At 35.0% G+C, this 17899-nt stretch overlaps 1 protein-coding gene across 7 annotated transcripts in view; it reads right to left on the reverse strand.

Moving 5' to 3' along the window:
* NBEAL1 (neurobeachin like 1) overlaps positions 1 to 17899 on the reverse strand; it is a 164060-nt gene that overhangs the window by 100640 nt on the left and 45521 nt on the right. For all 7 annotated transcript variants that reach the window (XM_040228771.1, XM_040228768.1, XM_040228765.1 and 4 more), the window contains 4 exons: positions 13028 to 13110; positions 9055 to 9140; positions 5973 to 6279; positions 4185 to 4291 (listed from right to left, as the gene is read on the reverse strand). In XM_040228771.1, the coding sequence (XP_040084705.1) occupies positions 4185 to 4291; positions 5973 to 6279; positions 9055 to 9140; positions 13028 to 13110 (583 nt within the window). The remainder of the gene's footprint in view (positions 1 to 4184; positions 4292 to 5972; positions 6280 to 9054; positions 9141 to 13027; positions 13111 to 17899) is intronic.

Below are 17899 nucleotides of genomic sequence, written 5' to 3' on the forward strand. Positions count from 1 at the left end.
TTATTATATAAAAGAATAAATGATTAATTCCTTATTTAAAAAAAAATTTAAACAGAAATCAATCAGACATCTGCAGCATCCTATTACACATTTAGGAACTTAAGTTTTCACAAGATGTCAAACATTTTTATACATTCATAAATCATATCACCTATCTCCACCAAATGTTTGTATATACAGTGAATAAAACCTGTAATTCTCTTATTCCTAATACACAGAAAACATTCTTCTACTGACTAAACACTGACTTTAAGTACCAATAATACAGTTAGAAAACCACATGTAACAATGAGCTTAGGGTCAGAACACCTGTGTAAGAAATCCTACCTCCATTATATATTAGCATTAACCCTGGGCTGGTCAGTTAATCTCTTAGGACATATTTCCTTATTTGTATAATAAGAGAGTTGGGACAGTTTATTTCCAAGGTTCTCCTTTGTTTTTAAAACTTAAGTCCTTTGGGGATGGACATGTATACCCTGCTATATTTAAAATGGATAACCAAGGACCTACTGTAGAGCGCATTGAACCTTGCTCAATGTTATGAGGCAGCCTGAATGGGAGAGGAACTTAGGGGAGAATGGATACATGCATATGTATGGCTGAGTACTTTTACTCTTCACCTTAAACTATCACAACACTGTCAATTGGCTATATCCCAAAACATCATGGATCATAGCCTTATCATGGTGACGGGGCTTGGGTAACTCAATGAAGCTATGAGCTATTTACTTTTTACAAAATTAAAAAAAAAAAAACTTAATGACTCTAATGTTTAGTGAGGAATCTACACAGATTCTGACTAGAACATTCCACAAATAAAGAATACTGCCAGGATAAAAGGCTCAGGTCCCAAAACCTAGCTTTCCTCTCCAAAATGGGTTTCTTCTTAAAAGCAAAATGTGTGATAAATAGCATCAAAGTGAAAGTCAGTCGTGTCCGACTCTTTGTGACCCCCATAGACTATACAGTCCATGGAATTATCCAGGCCAGAATACTGGAGTGGGTAGCCTTTCCCTTCTCCAGGGGATCTTCTCAACCCAGGGATTGAACCCAGGTCTCCCACATTGCAGGTGGATTCTTTATGAGCTGAGCCACAAGGGAAGCCTAAGAATACTGGAATGGGTAGCCAAAATTTAAGCACACTCCAGGAGTAGGCGATGGACAGGGAAGCCTGGCATGCTGCGGTCCACGGGGTTGCAAAAAAGTCAGACACGGGTGAGCGACTGAACTGAACTGAGCCTATCCTTCTCCAGTAGATATTCCTGACCCAGAAATCAAACCAGGGTCTCCTGCACTGCAAATTCTTTACCAACTGAACTATCAGGGAAGCCCAAATGGCGTAAAATAATTAAATTTTATTTATTTCCTTATTTTTTATTTTGGCTGTGCTGGGTCTTCAGTGCTGCATGGGCTTTTTCCCTATTTGTGGCGAGCAGAGGTTGCTCTGTTGTTGCCATGTGTGGGTTTTCCACTGCAGTGGCTTCTCTTGTTATGGAGCATGGACTCTAGGGCCTGTGGACTTCGACAGTTACAACTCACAGGCCCCATAGTGTGGCACGTGGGCTAGGCTGTTCCAAGGCATGTGGTATCTTCTGAGATCAGGGATCAAACCAGTGTTTCCTGCACTTGCAAGAGGGTTCTTTATCACTGAGCCACCAGGAAAGCCCATCAAATAATTAAATTTTAAACCATTATGACCATCAGCAAGTTTCAAGATCTAAATTATAAGAAACTTTGACTTCTAACATGGTAGAAAGAGTAAATATTAGCTTGTTGTCATGACAGCTATGTCAAACAGTTTTGTATTTTTAAAAAAATGTACTGCTGACCACGACATGACAGAGATTTTTAAAAATTATCTCTTAGTTTCACATACTGTATAAATGCACAGTAAAAATTTTAGTAGAAATTATTTTATCCTAGTGAGTCATCCTTCTGTTGTATGTGATTGACAGTTTCTCTACATGTGAGATCTTGTCTATCACCGAAGTTGTCATTATAATTCATAAAGCCACACTGCATTTTTACAACACAGAGAAGGTTTTACAAACATTTCTCTTATGTCGCTTTCACCTCCCTAGGATTTCTTCCCCAAGAATGATTTTTAAAAGGTGGACAGAGAAATCCTGACGCTTCAGTGGTAATTTGGTACTTGTGTTGACTTCATAAGTATTCATTCTGACTTATTTTATCAATATATTGTTAACTATTTTATGCTATTGTTTATAGTTTTACTGTAAGTTAAGCAACATAGTGACATAATGCTTTCAAAGATACTCTCCTGTGTGGAAAACTTTAAGGAGCTGATGTTAAAATTTTTATTCTGGAATATTCTCACAAAATCAGAATGACCCCCTAGTATTTTTCAACTGGGAATTCATGACAGGAACACCTCAAATAGAAAGTAAAAGCTCTCTGAAGTAGTTTTATTTTCAAAGGGTTTTCAAGAAGCTCTCTAAAAGGCTTCTGGTGGCATCTTGATATTTATGGGAATATATAATAATCAGAGATATTAGTTACTATGTATTCATACGCAAATCTGCTACAAGTGTAAATCAGTAAAAACTTTTAAAAATAAGCAAATTGGAGGTATACATCAAGAACCTTAATAGTATTCTTGTTTTTCTACTTTTCTACATTTTCCACTTATAAGTTGTTTCCATACAATGCTCCCTGCTTTAAAAAATGTATGCCCTTTGATCTAATAGTTGTATTAGAAATAGAATTCTGTTCCATGAAACTTTAAAGAGTTATGTAATAGCAAACAAAACTGGAAACAAGTTAAGTATCTATATACTTAACTAATACTGTACTTAACTAATAGGGAATATTTAAGTAACATATTCACTTAATATAATAATATATAAATATTAAAATCACAACACATGAAAATGCTAACGCTGCTGCTGCTACCGCTGCTAAGTCACTTCAGTCATGTCCGACTCTTTGTGACCCCATGGACTGTAGCCTACCAGGCTCCTCCGTCCATGGGATTCTCTAGGCAAGAGTACTGGAGTGGGGTGCCATTGCCTTCTCTGGAAAATGCTAATGAAATAATCTTAAATGAAACAAAAGTACAAAAACATGTGCTTATCAAATGCTCATACCAAATTTTAATAATGCGTAACAAAAAAAAGATTTTAAAACTTAACAACAAAAAAGCTAAAAAAAAAAATTAAGAAATGCACCAGGAACCTCACATTTTTCTAAAGACAATATAAATGGCCAATAAGCACATGAAAAGATGCTTGGTGTCACTAATCATCAGAGAAAAGCAAATCAGACTACAATGAGATACCACCTCACACCCATTAGGATGGCTATTATCAAAAATAAAGGAGAGGAAGAGGAGGAAGGAGAAGAAAATGAGGAGGAGGAAGGAGAAAACATATGTTGATGAGCATATGGGAGAAACTGGAATTCTTGTGCATTGTTGACAGGAATGTAAAACGGTGCTGCCACTATGGAAAACAGTAAGGCAGTTCCTCAACAAATCAAAAATTTAATTACTACGTGATCTAGCAAGCCCACTCTGAACATACGTTGAGAAGAATTTAAAGTAGGGTCTGGAAGAGATATTGGTAATACTCATGTTCACAGCAACATTATCCACGATAGCCAAAAGGTAAGATCAATACAAGAGTCCATCAACAGAGAACTGAATGAACAAAATGTGGCATACACATATATATCCATACAATGAGTTACTATTCAGTCTTAAAAGGAAAGGAAATTCTGCAATATGCTACAACATGGATGAATCTTGAGGTATTATGCGGAGTGAAATAAGCCAGTCATAAAAAACAAACACTGCATAATTCCACCTATATGAGGTACTTAGAGCAGATAAAATTATAGAGACAAAAACTATAGTAGTTGCCAGGGGCTGAAAGGACAGGAGAATGTGAAATTCTTTAATGGATACAGACTTTCAGTTTTACAAGATGAAAAGTTATGGGGAATGGATGGTGGTAATGGTTGCAACATCAATGAGAATGTATTTAATACCACTGAATGATATACTTAAAAATGATTAAGATGGTGAATTTTATGTTATGTGTATTTACCACAATAAAAAATTTAGCTATGGTTATAACATGCTCAAGATAAAATCAAAACATAAACAAAATAATAGCTTCTTAAAATTAAAGGCAATAATAATAGTAATAACAGAAAAATACCTTGCAGTTCTGTAGCAGTCGTATGAGATGTTCAAAGCAGTTACTGTTAAGAAAAATAGCCTGAAGAACAGGTCTATCTGTGCAGTCTAACATGGCTGTGATGGTATCTAGGAAAATAAAAACAAAATTATCCATTAATAAAGTGGAATATTTGGGATCACAGAAACATTCACTCTAGCTATATATTTAACTTAGGCATTTTCAGCTGACAAATAGATGTAAATTAATAGGAAATAATAAGGAGGTGGAATAGAAAACAAATCCTGTACTTCTCTGGAGAAGAGAAAGGCTACCCACTCCAGTATTCTGGCCTCGAGAATTGCAAAGAGTAGGACACGACTAAGTGACTTTCACTCTCACTCAGTCATTTATTTCTTGATAGGAAAAGTGAACATTTTTATACTTTATTGTCAAAAATATTTATTTTTGCATATATAAGTTATAAACATTTTTCAGAGATTTACTTAGGTGTTCCTCCATTATAACTTAAGTGTAACAAACTGTGGTTCCCAACTTGCTATGAGTAAGCAACACCTGATTATATTTGGCAACAGTGTCATTCATACAGCATTAAATTAACATATAGCCATCATGAAAATGAGAGCTAAGTAATTAGTCTATTTGTGATGATGCTTTGGTCCTATTTCCTACTAAAACGATGTCTTCCCTTGGAAATCAAGGGGCATCTGACACAGGTAATATGAAACATAGCAAAAAAGAAGTCCATGCAATAAAGACTCAAATTTCCTTATAAACTTCAAATTCATAATTTTAAAACATTACATTTTATAACACAGAATAGAAACTATATAATGTGAATCTATATACAAAACACTGTTGTAATGAATCATTAAGTTTCACCAAGATTTTGATGTCCAGTATTTTTTAAATTGGACACCACACACATACCCACACAATTTTTAAAGTCTCTAGAGTTATACAACAAACCATTCAGTTCAGTTCAGTTCATTCGCTCAGTCGTGTCTGACTCTTTGCGACCCCATGAATCGCAGCACGCCATGGTTTTGTCAGATGGAAGCATATAAAAACCTTTTTCTTTTAACTTCTCTGAATTTTCTAGTTTTGCTATAATGAAAATATTTTATTTCTATAAAAAGGAACTCTCGGTTAATAATATCAGTATACCTATTCATCTAATAAGAATACAAAAAGAAATCACATATATTGGTTAAGGAGTTTGCAGGCAGCAGAGAGAGGGAGAGGGAAAGGAATTGAGTGAGGGAGGAAAGGAGGGGGAAAGAGAAGCACAGTGACACAGAACAACCAACACAAAGAAAGAAAGAAAAGCAAGACAAACACACAGAGGATCCCAGGAATCAAAACAAAACAAGAAACCAGAAACTCTCAAGAGGGGGGCCATGCTGAAGCAATCACTATAGAGATGTTAGAGAAGCACATACAAACTGATTACATATGACCCTTTGCTGTAGGTTAGAAATTTACAAATGGCACTTCCTGAAAATTTACTTCTCCTAAAATTTCAAAATCACAGTTGATTTTCTTAACACTGATGCTTTGAGAGGATTACAACTTTCAAAAGAGAATATAATGGCTCAATTTTGTCACTGCTAAAGCAAATATGTGAAAGACAAATCAATTCCACATTATTTTAAAGTCAAAATCTATAAACACTCACACAAAATCTGAATTAAACATTCACTATTTGCTATACAATGGCCATGAATTCTAAATGAAAATGGAGAATAGAAATGTAAAACAACTAGATTCAAAGAAAACTGAACAGAATAAACTTCATCTAATACTCACTCAACATTTTGATCTGAAGAGCTATGAACCGGTTTTCCCACTGTCTGGACCTCCTTTGATTAGGTAAAGCTGAATGATCTGAATTTAGCAATTTAAAATAGTTCTCCAGAATAGTGCTGGTTTCCACCTGACGCTGATCAGAGCTGCTAGTGAGAAGGATATGCACCACTTCTGTAAGGCACTTCAGAGTCAGTTCCACCTTCCTACCCACTTCCTCAGGATTTCCATCCTCCCAAGAATCACAGTCAGCCAAAACTCTCATAAGAACCTCCATGGTGGCTGGAGAAATTGCTTGCAAAGCATTCTTCTGAAACATGAGAGACAAAAAAAAAAGTGAAATCCAAACCTAACTGAAGTGCTATACATTTGCAAAAACAAAGAGAATGTAATAAATCTGCGGACAAGTTTTTTCTTTACAAACCAACATTAAAAATTTTTTACATGGATACTCTGATAGACACTGCTGGTGTTTTACACATAGTGAGTCTTTTCTTCACTACTAATAGAATTCTAATTTTATTCAGAGAGTCATCTGCTCATATAGAAAACTTACTCATCACCCTCCCTTGTAGCTAGGGGTAGTCCTTGGTCAAGAATACATGCCAGTAGGGACTTCCCTGCTGGTCCTGTGGTTAAGACTCTCAGCTCCCAATGCAGGGGGCCCAGGTTCGATCCCTGGTCAGGGAACTAGATCCCACATGCTGCAACTAAGACCTGGTGCAGCCAAATAAATGAATAAATATTAAAAAAAAAAAAAAAAAAGAATACATGCCAGTAGACCAGGAAGAGGATATCACTTTACAAATAAAAGAGGGAAGGATCCTTGGCTCTTGGCCTTTTCACCTTTTGCAACTGTGCAGCTATCTGGTGGAGTTTTGCAAATGAGATGCTGTCAGCTTTTCAGTATCTCCTTCAAAGATAATTGTCACCTGCCATTTGTCTCCTTCTTCACTAACCTCCTATCTTTGTGTCCAAAGGCAGACATGATGGCCAGAACTCCAGAAGCTATTTTGTAGCCCAAGACATAACAGTACGGATAACAAATTGACATTCAAAAGGAACCCAAGTCCCCGAAGATCCTAAAGCCACCAAATTCACTCTGGACTGTTTACTGCTTTTTTTTTTAATGAGAGAAAACGGTAAACTTCTAACTTAAGCTGTTAGAACTTTACTACTTACTGCTATAGGGCATGGCAACCCACTCCAATATCCTTGCCTGGAGAATCCCCATGGATAGAGCCTGGGGGGCTACAGTCCATGGGGTGGCAAAGAGTCGGGACAGGACTGAACAACTTTCACTTTTACTTTTAAGGAGTTATAAATCTGATACACCCATGATATACTTCGTGCTTATAGTCACAGGCACTTTGTTAAGTACTTTACATATACAATGAGTCATTTGGTCCTTGTGTGTTATTATTTCCACATTATAAATAAAGAAACTAAAACACACATAAATAGTTTATCCAAGGTCATACAACTAGTTGGAAATGACATAGGATTCAGTCTGGCTCCAGAGCCCTTGCTCGTAACATAGCATGAAACAGCATAAATAAGCTAGCAGGAAGCCAGGCATGATGCTGAGGAAAGGGAGACCAATCATTGGACTTTAAATCTTCAACTCTTTATGATAAAGGTATGTCTTTTAGATCCTCAATTTATCTAAATACTCTTGTATTGAGGCTATATTCAACAGTCTTATGATTTCAATATAGCTGTAACTATAGCTATGATCCAATTATAGGATTTTCTGTATATAAAATAATAAACTGGCCTTTAAATATCCATTTGATTTCCATGTGAGTTTTAATTACTGGAAGTCTCTTAGGGTTCAATTACCCGGAGGCATTAACAAGTCTGGATTTGTTCAAAAAGGGTATGGGCTCCAACCAGCTTCTCCATTAGTCAAAAAGAATGCCATTTCCAATTTTGTTCCTGTACACTTACTAATTCTTAGTAGTGGAGAAATGATGGAAATGGGGAGGAACTGAAGCAAAAGATGGATATTAGCTAATAAAGGAAAGTGACAAAGCAAATAAAATGAAAAATAAGATTCTGGTCACCATTCCTCTCACGGGGAGACTCTTCTATCTTCTATGAGAGTGAAGAGGAGAGGGCAAGGTGACCCACTAGGAAACCCAAGCAGTATTATTAGCAATACCCATGATTTTGCCATCAGTAGAAATCATATATATTTTCATGTATTACAGTTACAGTGTCTTTAAACATCATTTATGCTCATCTCTTCTTCGAAATTACGTTAGTCACTAGACTTGCTGTTGTATTTTTAAATTTGATATGTTATAAAGAAACCCATTACTATGTAACAGACTTGTTTTATTAATATTTTAGTAACTGCATTTCAGTATAGTTTCCTTTGTGATGGTGTGTATTTTCTTTCAGGCATGTGAAAACATTCTGACAAGAGGCTATATCAGACTGCCAAAAGGGTATGTGGTACAAAATTTGTCAGAAACCTCTGATCTAAATTTGTGGTTAAATAAAACAAGTAGAATGTTCCTTCTGAATTATAATCCTGTTTTCAACTAGCAGTTAAACTCAAAGTTTACCACAGCTGTTAAGACATTCAACTGAAAAAAATAAACATTACTCAAACTTTATTGTAAATAATTTTTAAAAGTTGAGTTGGTTGAAAAATTCATATAAACCATGTATGTATGAACTTAATCATTATAAGTAGACAGAAAAGTGACTAAATTCATATGTCCTAGGAAGAAATGAAAGTCTGATTTCATCAAATGAACTATTAGAGATGACTATCCTCTATATTCTAAAGTAACAACTGGAAGCTGAAAGTCAATACAACTAAGAACTTCATATACCAAAAACTGTTAAATCTAACTATTCATGCAGTAACTTTAAAGTTAAGGCTAATATTATTACTTGGGTTTTTTTGAAATTTATAAATAAAACTAAGTAAATTAGTTTTAAACAAGATTTAACTTCAGAAAAATATTTGTTCATTAAATTGCAAAAAGACAAAGACATCATTAAATAATCCATGGCAAACTGTCTGTACTGTTTTGTCATTTTACAGATTAACTTTCAACATGTTCCTCACCTGCCCACCAGCTACTATGGCTCCAAAGAGATGCAATAAGCAACACTTAAGACTCTCCTTGAGATGTTCACTTTCTTGAAAACACTCTGTGAAAACAATACACAAATAACTACATGAGATTTCTCTTTTATAGTTTGATTGATTTCTAAGGAATGTCTGAATGGAAATATTAAAAATTATTTGTGAAAGGCTTAAAGTTATTAAAAAGCAAGGTTAATATGCATTTTTCATAGAAAAAAAAAGAGAGAAACCATCAATCTTAACATATACATCTCCCTTATTCATTTTTATGACTAGAGAGCATTCCACTACAATGACATACCTTAATTTACTTAACTAGTTCTCTACTGATAAACATTTATGCTTTTTCACTTTCTTTTGATACTAACAATCCAGTAATAAATATCCTTTCACATACATCACTATAAACAAAGACAAGATTATAACACGAGAATGATTTCCAATTTTAGACACAAGAAACATTCCAAAAAGGAACAATTTTAAGTTAAAAGGTACTGATAAATTTAAAACATTAAGACATCTCAGCTATGTTGGAATAATTTCACTATACAAGGTTTCCTGCTATAAATAACTAGAAAATTTGACAAAACAGGTTTTACAGATTTTTTTTTGATTCTAGAAATTGAAAGTGAACTCAAGGATAACCTCAGTTTCCAGTTTATAGACATTTTCTGAACAAATGTACAGAAAGGGGGAACCCTAAAAGAACATGGTTATTTCCAGAGACAGGAGACAGATTACAAGTTGGGGGAGGCCTAGGCAACTGGAATTCATAAAGCAGTACTAGAATGGAGGAAGCTATGCAGAGAAAGCAATCCAGAAATATGCAAAGGGCTCACTTTGAGTCCAAGTACCAATCCTTATTTAAACCATAAAATCCCACCAGACAGGCAAAAACCTACAAGAAGTTGTAAACCGAATCGTCAGATTTCACACACATGACAAGAGTTCTATTCAGCCAGGAAACACATAGAGAGGATGTAAAAAAAATACACTATGGAAATTCTAATCATAAAATTGTTGAAGTGTCAGCAATATACTAGTTATCTGACAAAATAGGCAAGAAATATTATCAAGGCAAGGCAAAGAATATTACCATGGATAGAAAGAGACATGAAAATACGGCTTTTTAAAAGATCTGCAATAGTTTATTTTACAGACTTTACATCTACAAGCACTTGAGATAGATATTTTGGGATAAATTAACAAAATATTTACAAATTGACTGAAAAAATAAGTAACATACAAATAATTGATGAGATACATGAGACTCATGAGTTGGAAGTCTAAATATCCTTAAAGTGGCAGTTCTCTTCAAATAGTCCCAGAGATTCAATACAATCCCAGTTAAAACCCCAGCAAGCTTTTTTGTAACAATACTTAAAAATGGATTCTAAAACATATACTAAGATGCAAATGAACCAGAATAGCAAAAACAACTTGAGAAAGAAGAATAAAGCTGGAGGTTTTAATGACTTCAAGACTTGGTATCAACTCACAATAATCAGTACAGTGTGGAAACAGCATAAAGGCAGACATGCGCAACAAAAAGGAGAAGCCAAAAGTCAACCCATGTTTTACCATCAACCAATTTCTGACAAATGTGCCAAGGTAATTCAATAGAAGAAAGAACAGTTTTTTCAACAAATATTGCTGGAACAATAATGAGAAACCTTAGGCTAGATACAACATACTGACTTAAAACAGGTAACTGACCTAACAGAAGAAAACATAAGAGAAAATCTTCATGACCTTGAGGTAATTAGCAAGATTTAAAATTTCTATGTTTTAAAAGACTCAAATGAAAAGATAAACATTCTAGGAGAAACTATTCTCAATGATCAAGTTTAGAATAATTTTACCATCAAAAACTACAACTGAGGGACTTCCTTGGTGGTCCTGTAACTAAAACTCTGCATTCCCAATGCAAGTGGCCCAGAGTTCAAATCTGGGGTCAGGAAGATTTTACATGGTGCAACTAAGATCCTGGATGTGCAACAAAAGTCAAAGATCCCACGTGCTGCAACTAAGACCTGGAGCACCAAAGAAATAAAAATAAGTATTAAAAAAACCAAAAAACCTATAACTGATTCTAAAATACTGAGTAAATAAAAGACTGAGTCCACAGTGATACATAAAAAAGGGAGAAATAAAACATTTGCCCCACTTAAGTATTATTTGAACTCATTTTGAAAACAGTAAAAGAGAAAGATTTAAGTACTTTACGCAGCCTTTTTAGGAATAATTGTAATGTATCTCCAATTGATGAGGGAAAATTCTTTTTACAGAATATAACAACTTATGGAAGTATAAGAATGGAATTTGAAGACAATATTGCAACCCTGAATGAAATAACTGCAAGTATCATCAATGAATGCAAAAATATTAAATGGAAAAGTATTGAAAAATAAGATATTCACTCTATGCAGGATAAGAAAAACTCTTCTTCCTTCTCTATAAGAAAATGCACCAAGAATTAAATCACTGGAAATATGACAAATGTAGATAGTCGATGTGTGACAAATGTGTTACCAGGCAACACTGTTCATGGTAATGACCCTTGATCTGGACTAGAGAGATTATGATGACTATAAATAACCTGATGGGAACTTATAACCCTGGGCTTCCCTGATTTCAGTGTAAATTGTAATTTAGGCATTTCCTTTCCTAGGATTTAGAAGTTACATTCACGGGTATGATGGTATAAATGTCTTCTAATGGGATACTGCACTTCAAAGCCAGGGTGGCTCACACACCCATCAATTTGGTTTCATACCCTCACTTGGAAAATCCAAGTAAAGCCCTTGTAATGTTGTGAGATCTCCTTCTGAAAAGAAATGCCTATACCATTTCACTGGAATGCTGGCTTTCCCAGTGTGGACACATGAGCTTGATTATCTAGCTAAAGCCAGTATCACGACTGGTGGTCAAACAAAGTATCGCAGTCATCTTCACCAAGCAATCAAAGAACTAACTGATAAGCAGACCTTTGGTCCTGTGCAAAATGTCCGTAAGATACTTGGTCCATGCCAAAAGCTCCTTGATATTTGGTCCTACCCAAAACTATTCAGCACAAACCAAATATGCTCATTTTGGATAGGACCAAATTTCAAGGACCTTTTGGCATAGCCACGTGTCTTATGGACATTTTGCTGTTGTTTGGTCACTAACTCATGTCTGACTCTTTCCAACCACATAGAACCAAATGTCTTTATGTACATTTTGTGTTATCTGCTCAGTTGTGCCTGACTGCGACCCCATGGACTGAAGCCCACCAGAATCCTCCAACCATGGGATTTTCCAGGGAAGAATACTGGAGTGGGTTGCCGTTTCCTTCTCCAGGGGATCTTCCCGACCCAGGGATCAAACCTGGGTCTCTTGCATTGTAGGCAGACTCTTTACCATCTGAGCCATCAGGGAAGACATTTTGGGCAGTATCAGTTGCCCTACAAGGGACTATTTCTGTCTTATTTTATTCCTTAGGGGGAAAAAAGGTGAACAAAAATGTGGTAAAACAGCAAAATGTTAAAATCTGACAAATTTGAGTGGGAAACATAGGTGGTTGCTATTACGTTCTGCAAAATGTTCTATATTCTTGAAATACAGCATAATCAATTTTTAAAGAAAGAAAACTAGAGTCCATATAGATCATACAAATAGGAACCAATTCTCTCAAGATTATTTTCAGTAAAAGTTCTGAAGTTCCAAAATATACTATTGTCTTTAAAACATTCAGCTCTTCTCAAAAGAAAAACACTTAGAGAACAGTAAATTAAATGAAACCAAGAGGAATAATCACAGCAAAATAACAATCAAGTACTCTAGTAACAGGTTCTTAGACTCTTTATCTTATAAATACACAAGCTGAAACAAGGTCAGAATCAGAATAAGAATAAGGAATAATCAGAGTAACATCAGAATCAAAGCAAGAGAAATTAGAGCTGTTACTTACGATAAAAGAAAGGGACGAACTCCACTGTGAGAGAAGCTGGTTTATATTTCTGTCTGCTCTTTTCCACAGTACTAAAGATTCGTCTACCATTAAAAAGAAGTTAATGGCATATTACAACATGGGCAAACGGAGAAGGCACAATTGCGAAGACAATGATAAACAATAGTTTACTTTTTATTTGTATATTAAAAATACACCACCAGAAATGGAATAATCTTGAAAGGGAAGTCTGGCCAATAATTTAAATGCTCATCACTGAAAGGATTTTTTCTTTTGAATTGTACAAAAAAATTTACAACAGTTACCAGTGAAACATAGCAGCCACATTAAAAGCCTCATAACAACTGGAAATAGAAAAAGGAACTAGCCTTTTAAAATTTCCAATCTGTAAAAGAATTTAGTCAATAGTGCTGCTAATTTGACACCTAAGGCAGTAGCTTATACAGGACAACTAAAATCAAGCTATTTTGTGCCACTTTCTGAAATTTTATCTGGGCACACAGACTCCATACTACTGGCTTCCTCCACAATGAAGGATACTGATCTAGAGGGCTGGAATTACTTTTATTTTTAATCACAATTCTAGTAGTTTTGATGGCTGAAATATTTCTACTGACTTCGGTAGGGCCAACACAAACAGCATGTGCTTTTACCAAGAACATTTCAATTCAACACAAAATGAGTATATCTTAGATGGGCATGGTGGGTGTGGGGTTTAGGGAACAAAGGTTACTGTTATGATGATACATCAGCAACTGGGTGGCTTGTTGGAAAATTAGAAAAAAATATATATACATTTTTTTCCTCATTCCCTGAACACGCTTTTAACACTGTTAGAGCCAACAAAAACAGAAAATATTGGAGGACAACCACATAGAAATTCAATATATTTAAATATGAATTACTGATAAAGCACTACACTAAGCTACCTTCTTAACAATCTGAACAAGACTCCATTATGTTATTGAAATTATTTTCCTTATAACTGTAAAGAAAGAAAAGCCAACTGACCATAGAATAAGACAAACAGCATAGGACTCAGTACTAATCAAGTAAAAAGTTCTAACATTCAGCTCTAATGTCGAAATTCACTAGAAATCATATCAGACACCATTTGTTACTGCACTGTTATCCAAATCTATGCCTATTTCCATTTTCCAGAGGGCTTAGGAATTATCATACTTCTGTATTTACAAACATAACATCTTAGAACATCACTGGATCTTCCTGTTTAATTAAGACCTTACCAAGGTTTTTTGTGCATGTCTTTAAACAATATAAATATTACTAGTTTCAAATAAAAAACTGAGTAATACTGTAAAAAAAATTAAAAAATCAGTCATGTTGTAGAAAAATTAATTTTAAAAGGATGAAATCTGATTTAGCTTCAGTTAGGCTTTTCCACAATATTATTTACATTTTGCACATTTATTATTAATTATGATATTAACTAATAGAATATATATCCTATCCAAAGATCCTGTACTGCAAACAACAATAAAGATTCTCATTTGACTAACACAATAAAAATATACTCTTGTGATATGTGATTAATGACTCATTCTAAAGGCCCTGTATTAGATGTGACATACAAACAAATAATTTCCATTATACTTGTGGTAAAATTTAATAAGCTGAATTAAAAGAGGAGAAAACAATTATACTGTAACAGGTTTCAGAGCATAAGTAATTTGCACTGCATGCTTTCAATAGGTTGAAACAGAACAGCTAATAATGTACCATTTTTAAAACATAGTATATTTGGTTACTCCATTATTAACTGGTATCTGGCCAAGCATTTAGCACCTAGCTGATGCCAATACATATCAACAGGTTGCTGAGAGGGATGCAAAATGTTTGTTTGCATCTCAGTTTTCTAAAGGTTATATCCCCTAGTCAATTTTTCTATGCTTTTTTTTGTGCTCCCATCATACCTAGAACATACTTTTTTTTCCCTCAATTTTTAAACTTTTTATCTGGAAATAAATTCAAGCTCTGGCAAAAGCTGCCAGAATAAAAATAGTATAAAGAACTTTAAGAAGCGCTTACTCAGGGTCATTGTTTAAAATTTTATCCTAAATGCTTTATAATTTGCTTACTCTTCCCCTAAAATATATATACATATATATTTATATGTGTGTATTTATATATGTACACATATTGAGACCTATAATTTTTCAGAACATTTAAGGGAAATTATGAATATTATGCCCTTTTACCTCTAAATACTTGATAGTGAATAATTCCTAGGGATAGGGATACTGTCATATATAATATTACAGTACTGTTATAAATTTCATATCACTTACCATTAATGTTACACATTTATCGAAACTACTACTATAATCCAATATGTCAACTGACCTAATAGTGTCCTATAGCACTCCCACCTTCTCGGCCCTAAGTATAGCTTCCTATTCAGGGTCAGGCATTGCATTTGGCAGTCATCTCTCTTTTACCTTCTTTAATCTGAAACATTTCCACAGCTTTTCTCTGTGATACTTTTAAAGACTGCTGTCTCCTAACTCTTCCTTTTATTCACTAAAATGTTGTCCCTTTGGAGTTTGCTTCATGTTTCCACACAATTAAGATTCAGAACACACATTCTTAGCTGGACTATTATACATGCAATGATGGGTCCTTCTTAGCATATCACAGTTGCAGGCACAGGGTGTCTACCTGTTTCTCAATGATGATGTTAACTTTGATCATCCAGTCAATGTACTATCCAGTACTGTACAAAATAATTACTAATTTATCCTTTGCAACAAGAAAGTAATCTGTAGAGAAACATTTTAAAATTACGCAAAATCCATGTTCTTTACCAAGCTTTTGCCACTGTATATTTGGATTCCTAACTTTCCTATAATGTGTCCAAAATGTTGATTCTTTTCAAACATCAGCATCTCCTGTGCATTCCTAATTGTCATTTGCCCTTCTACTGGAAGCAAGAGCCCTCTCTACTCCCTTATTTTTCTCTCTCTCCCTATCTTTATCAATTAATCACTAGTATGGACTTATGAATTCCTTTCTTCCTCCATGGTTTATGACAAAAGACATCTTCTTTCAACATATAAAGGAAAGCAAATGTATAAGTGGATAGGATCATTATATTTAATGGCAGTGATAAGTCATTCAGTCATTTCTGACTCTGCAACCCCATATACTGTAGCCTGCCAGGCTCCTCTGTCTATGGAATTTTCCAGGCAAGAATACTGGAGTGGATTGCCATTTCCTCCTCCAGGGGATCTCCCTGACCCAGGGGATCGAACCAGTGTCTCTTACATCTCCTGAATTGGCAGGTGGATTCTTTACCACTGAGTTACCTGGGAAGCCAGTTATATTCAATAGCTGGAGTATTTGTTCCTATTATTTCTATTAGACTCTCCTTGCTTTACCTGAAAGATGTGTTATTTCAATAAAATATTACTATATAGAACATACAAAGTACTACCACATAGTCTATATACATGTTCTCTCAGTTATTAATTCTTAACCACTATTCAATGGTGGCTATTCAAAGTGAGGGTATCATACCCTGGAAATCTTGAAAATCCTATTTTAAAAAAATCAAAACATTCTAGTAATGAAATATTGTAGGAAGTAAGAATTGCTTATAAATAAGACAAATTACATTGAAAATAAAAAATCTTCAGATTGAAAGTACAGCAGACAGGGAGACTGAAAAAACAGATCTGACTGTAAGTGACAATATACCTATTCTTTTCCCACAGGTAAGAAAGTCATCTGAGTTTTTTATACTCTTTGAGCTGTGTACTGGTAATTATGCCTTTGTTGCTAAGCTACCAATCCATCATTCCACATTTCATCTGCTTTGTGATGCTGCAATAGGCATGCTACAAACTATATTTCTTTTTTTCCAGGTACCTCAGTCTTGGTTTCATCAACACATGGTACTAAATGGAGACTGGAAGCCTGAATGGTTGAAAGGGGAATGATTCTTGATTCCTTTTCTTTTTTTCACCAGCCAACAGTTCTTAACTATGGCATTCATAGTTGGTTTCTGTCTTCAGCTTATTTTTGGCAATCCCAGAACCAGCCTCTTCATGGCTGCTCAGTGATATCAGCACTGCCTTAGGGCTCTTTCCTCAGAAATCTCACACCCAGGAACTGCAGGACTCCTTCTCTGAAACATCTAGTTTCTGATAACTCCAAACTCTTCCCTTTGTTCCCACAGCCCCAGGGAAGGAGCTACTTCCTACAGCCACTATTTCTATATTACACCAGTGTCCCGCCTTTTGCTTTTTGAATTCTCTAATCCTTCCCTGGTGGCTCAGAGGGTAAAGCGTCTGCCTACAATGCGGGAGACCTGGGTTTGATCCCTGGGCCAGGAAAATTCCCTGGAGAAGGAAATGGCAACCTACTCCAGTACTCTTGCCTGGAAAATCCCATGGACTGAGAAGCCCAGCAGGCTACAGTCCATGGGGTCGCAAAGAGTCCAACACAACTGAGCGACTTCGCTAATACCTACTTAAAATTTTCCTTTTGCTATATGCTCTCTTTTAAAGCACTGGTTTCTGTTTTCCTAACTAGACTTTGGCTGACACAGGGTCCACAATTTAAAATAAACATTAATATATAAAACATTATTAAAATTCATTTACAAATTATGAAATATGCTTTTATAAAAAGAGAAATTTCCTTGAAAAATATGTACACTCTACTTGATGCTACTGTGCTCTGAGATTTTTTACCATCAGATTATTAGCACTCAATTGCATTACAAAATAAAAGATCAGAGCGAATTAATTATCCAGAAGTGGCATTTATCACTAATTCATTACCTCCAATGTACCTCTCTATTTCAGAGACAGAGATGGAGCCTCAAATACAACTTACCAGTTGCTTTCA

The sequence above is a fragment of the Oryx dammah genome, unplaced genomic scaffold (genome assembly GCF_014754425.2).
Source record: "Oryx dammah isolate SB20612 unplaced genomic scaffold, SCBI_Odam_1.1 HiC_scaffold_27, whole genome shotgun sequence".
Lineage (NCBI taxonomy): Eukaryota > Metazoa > Chordata > Mammalia > Artiodactyla > Bovidae > Oryx > Oryx dammah.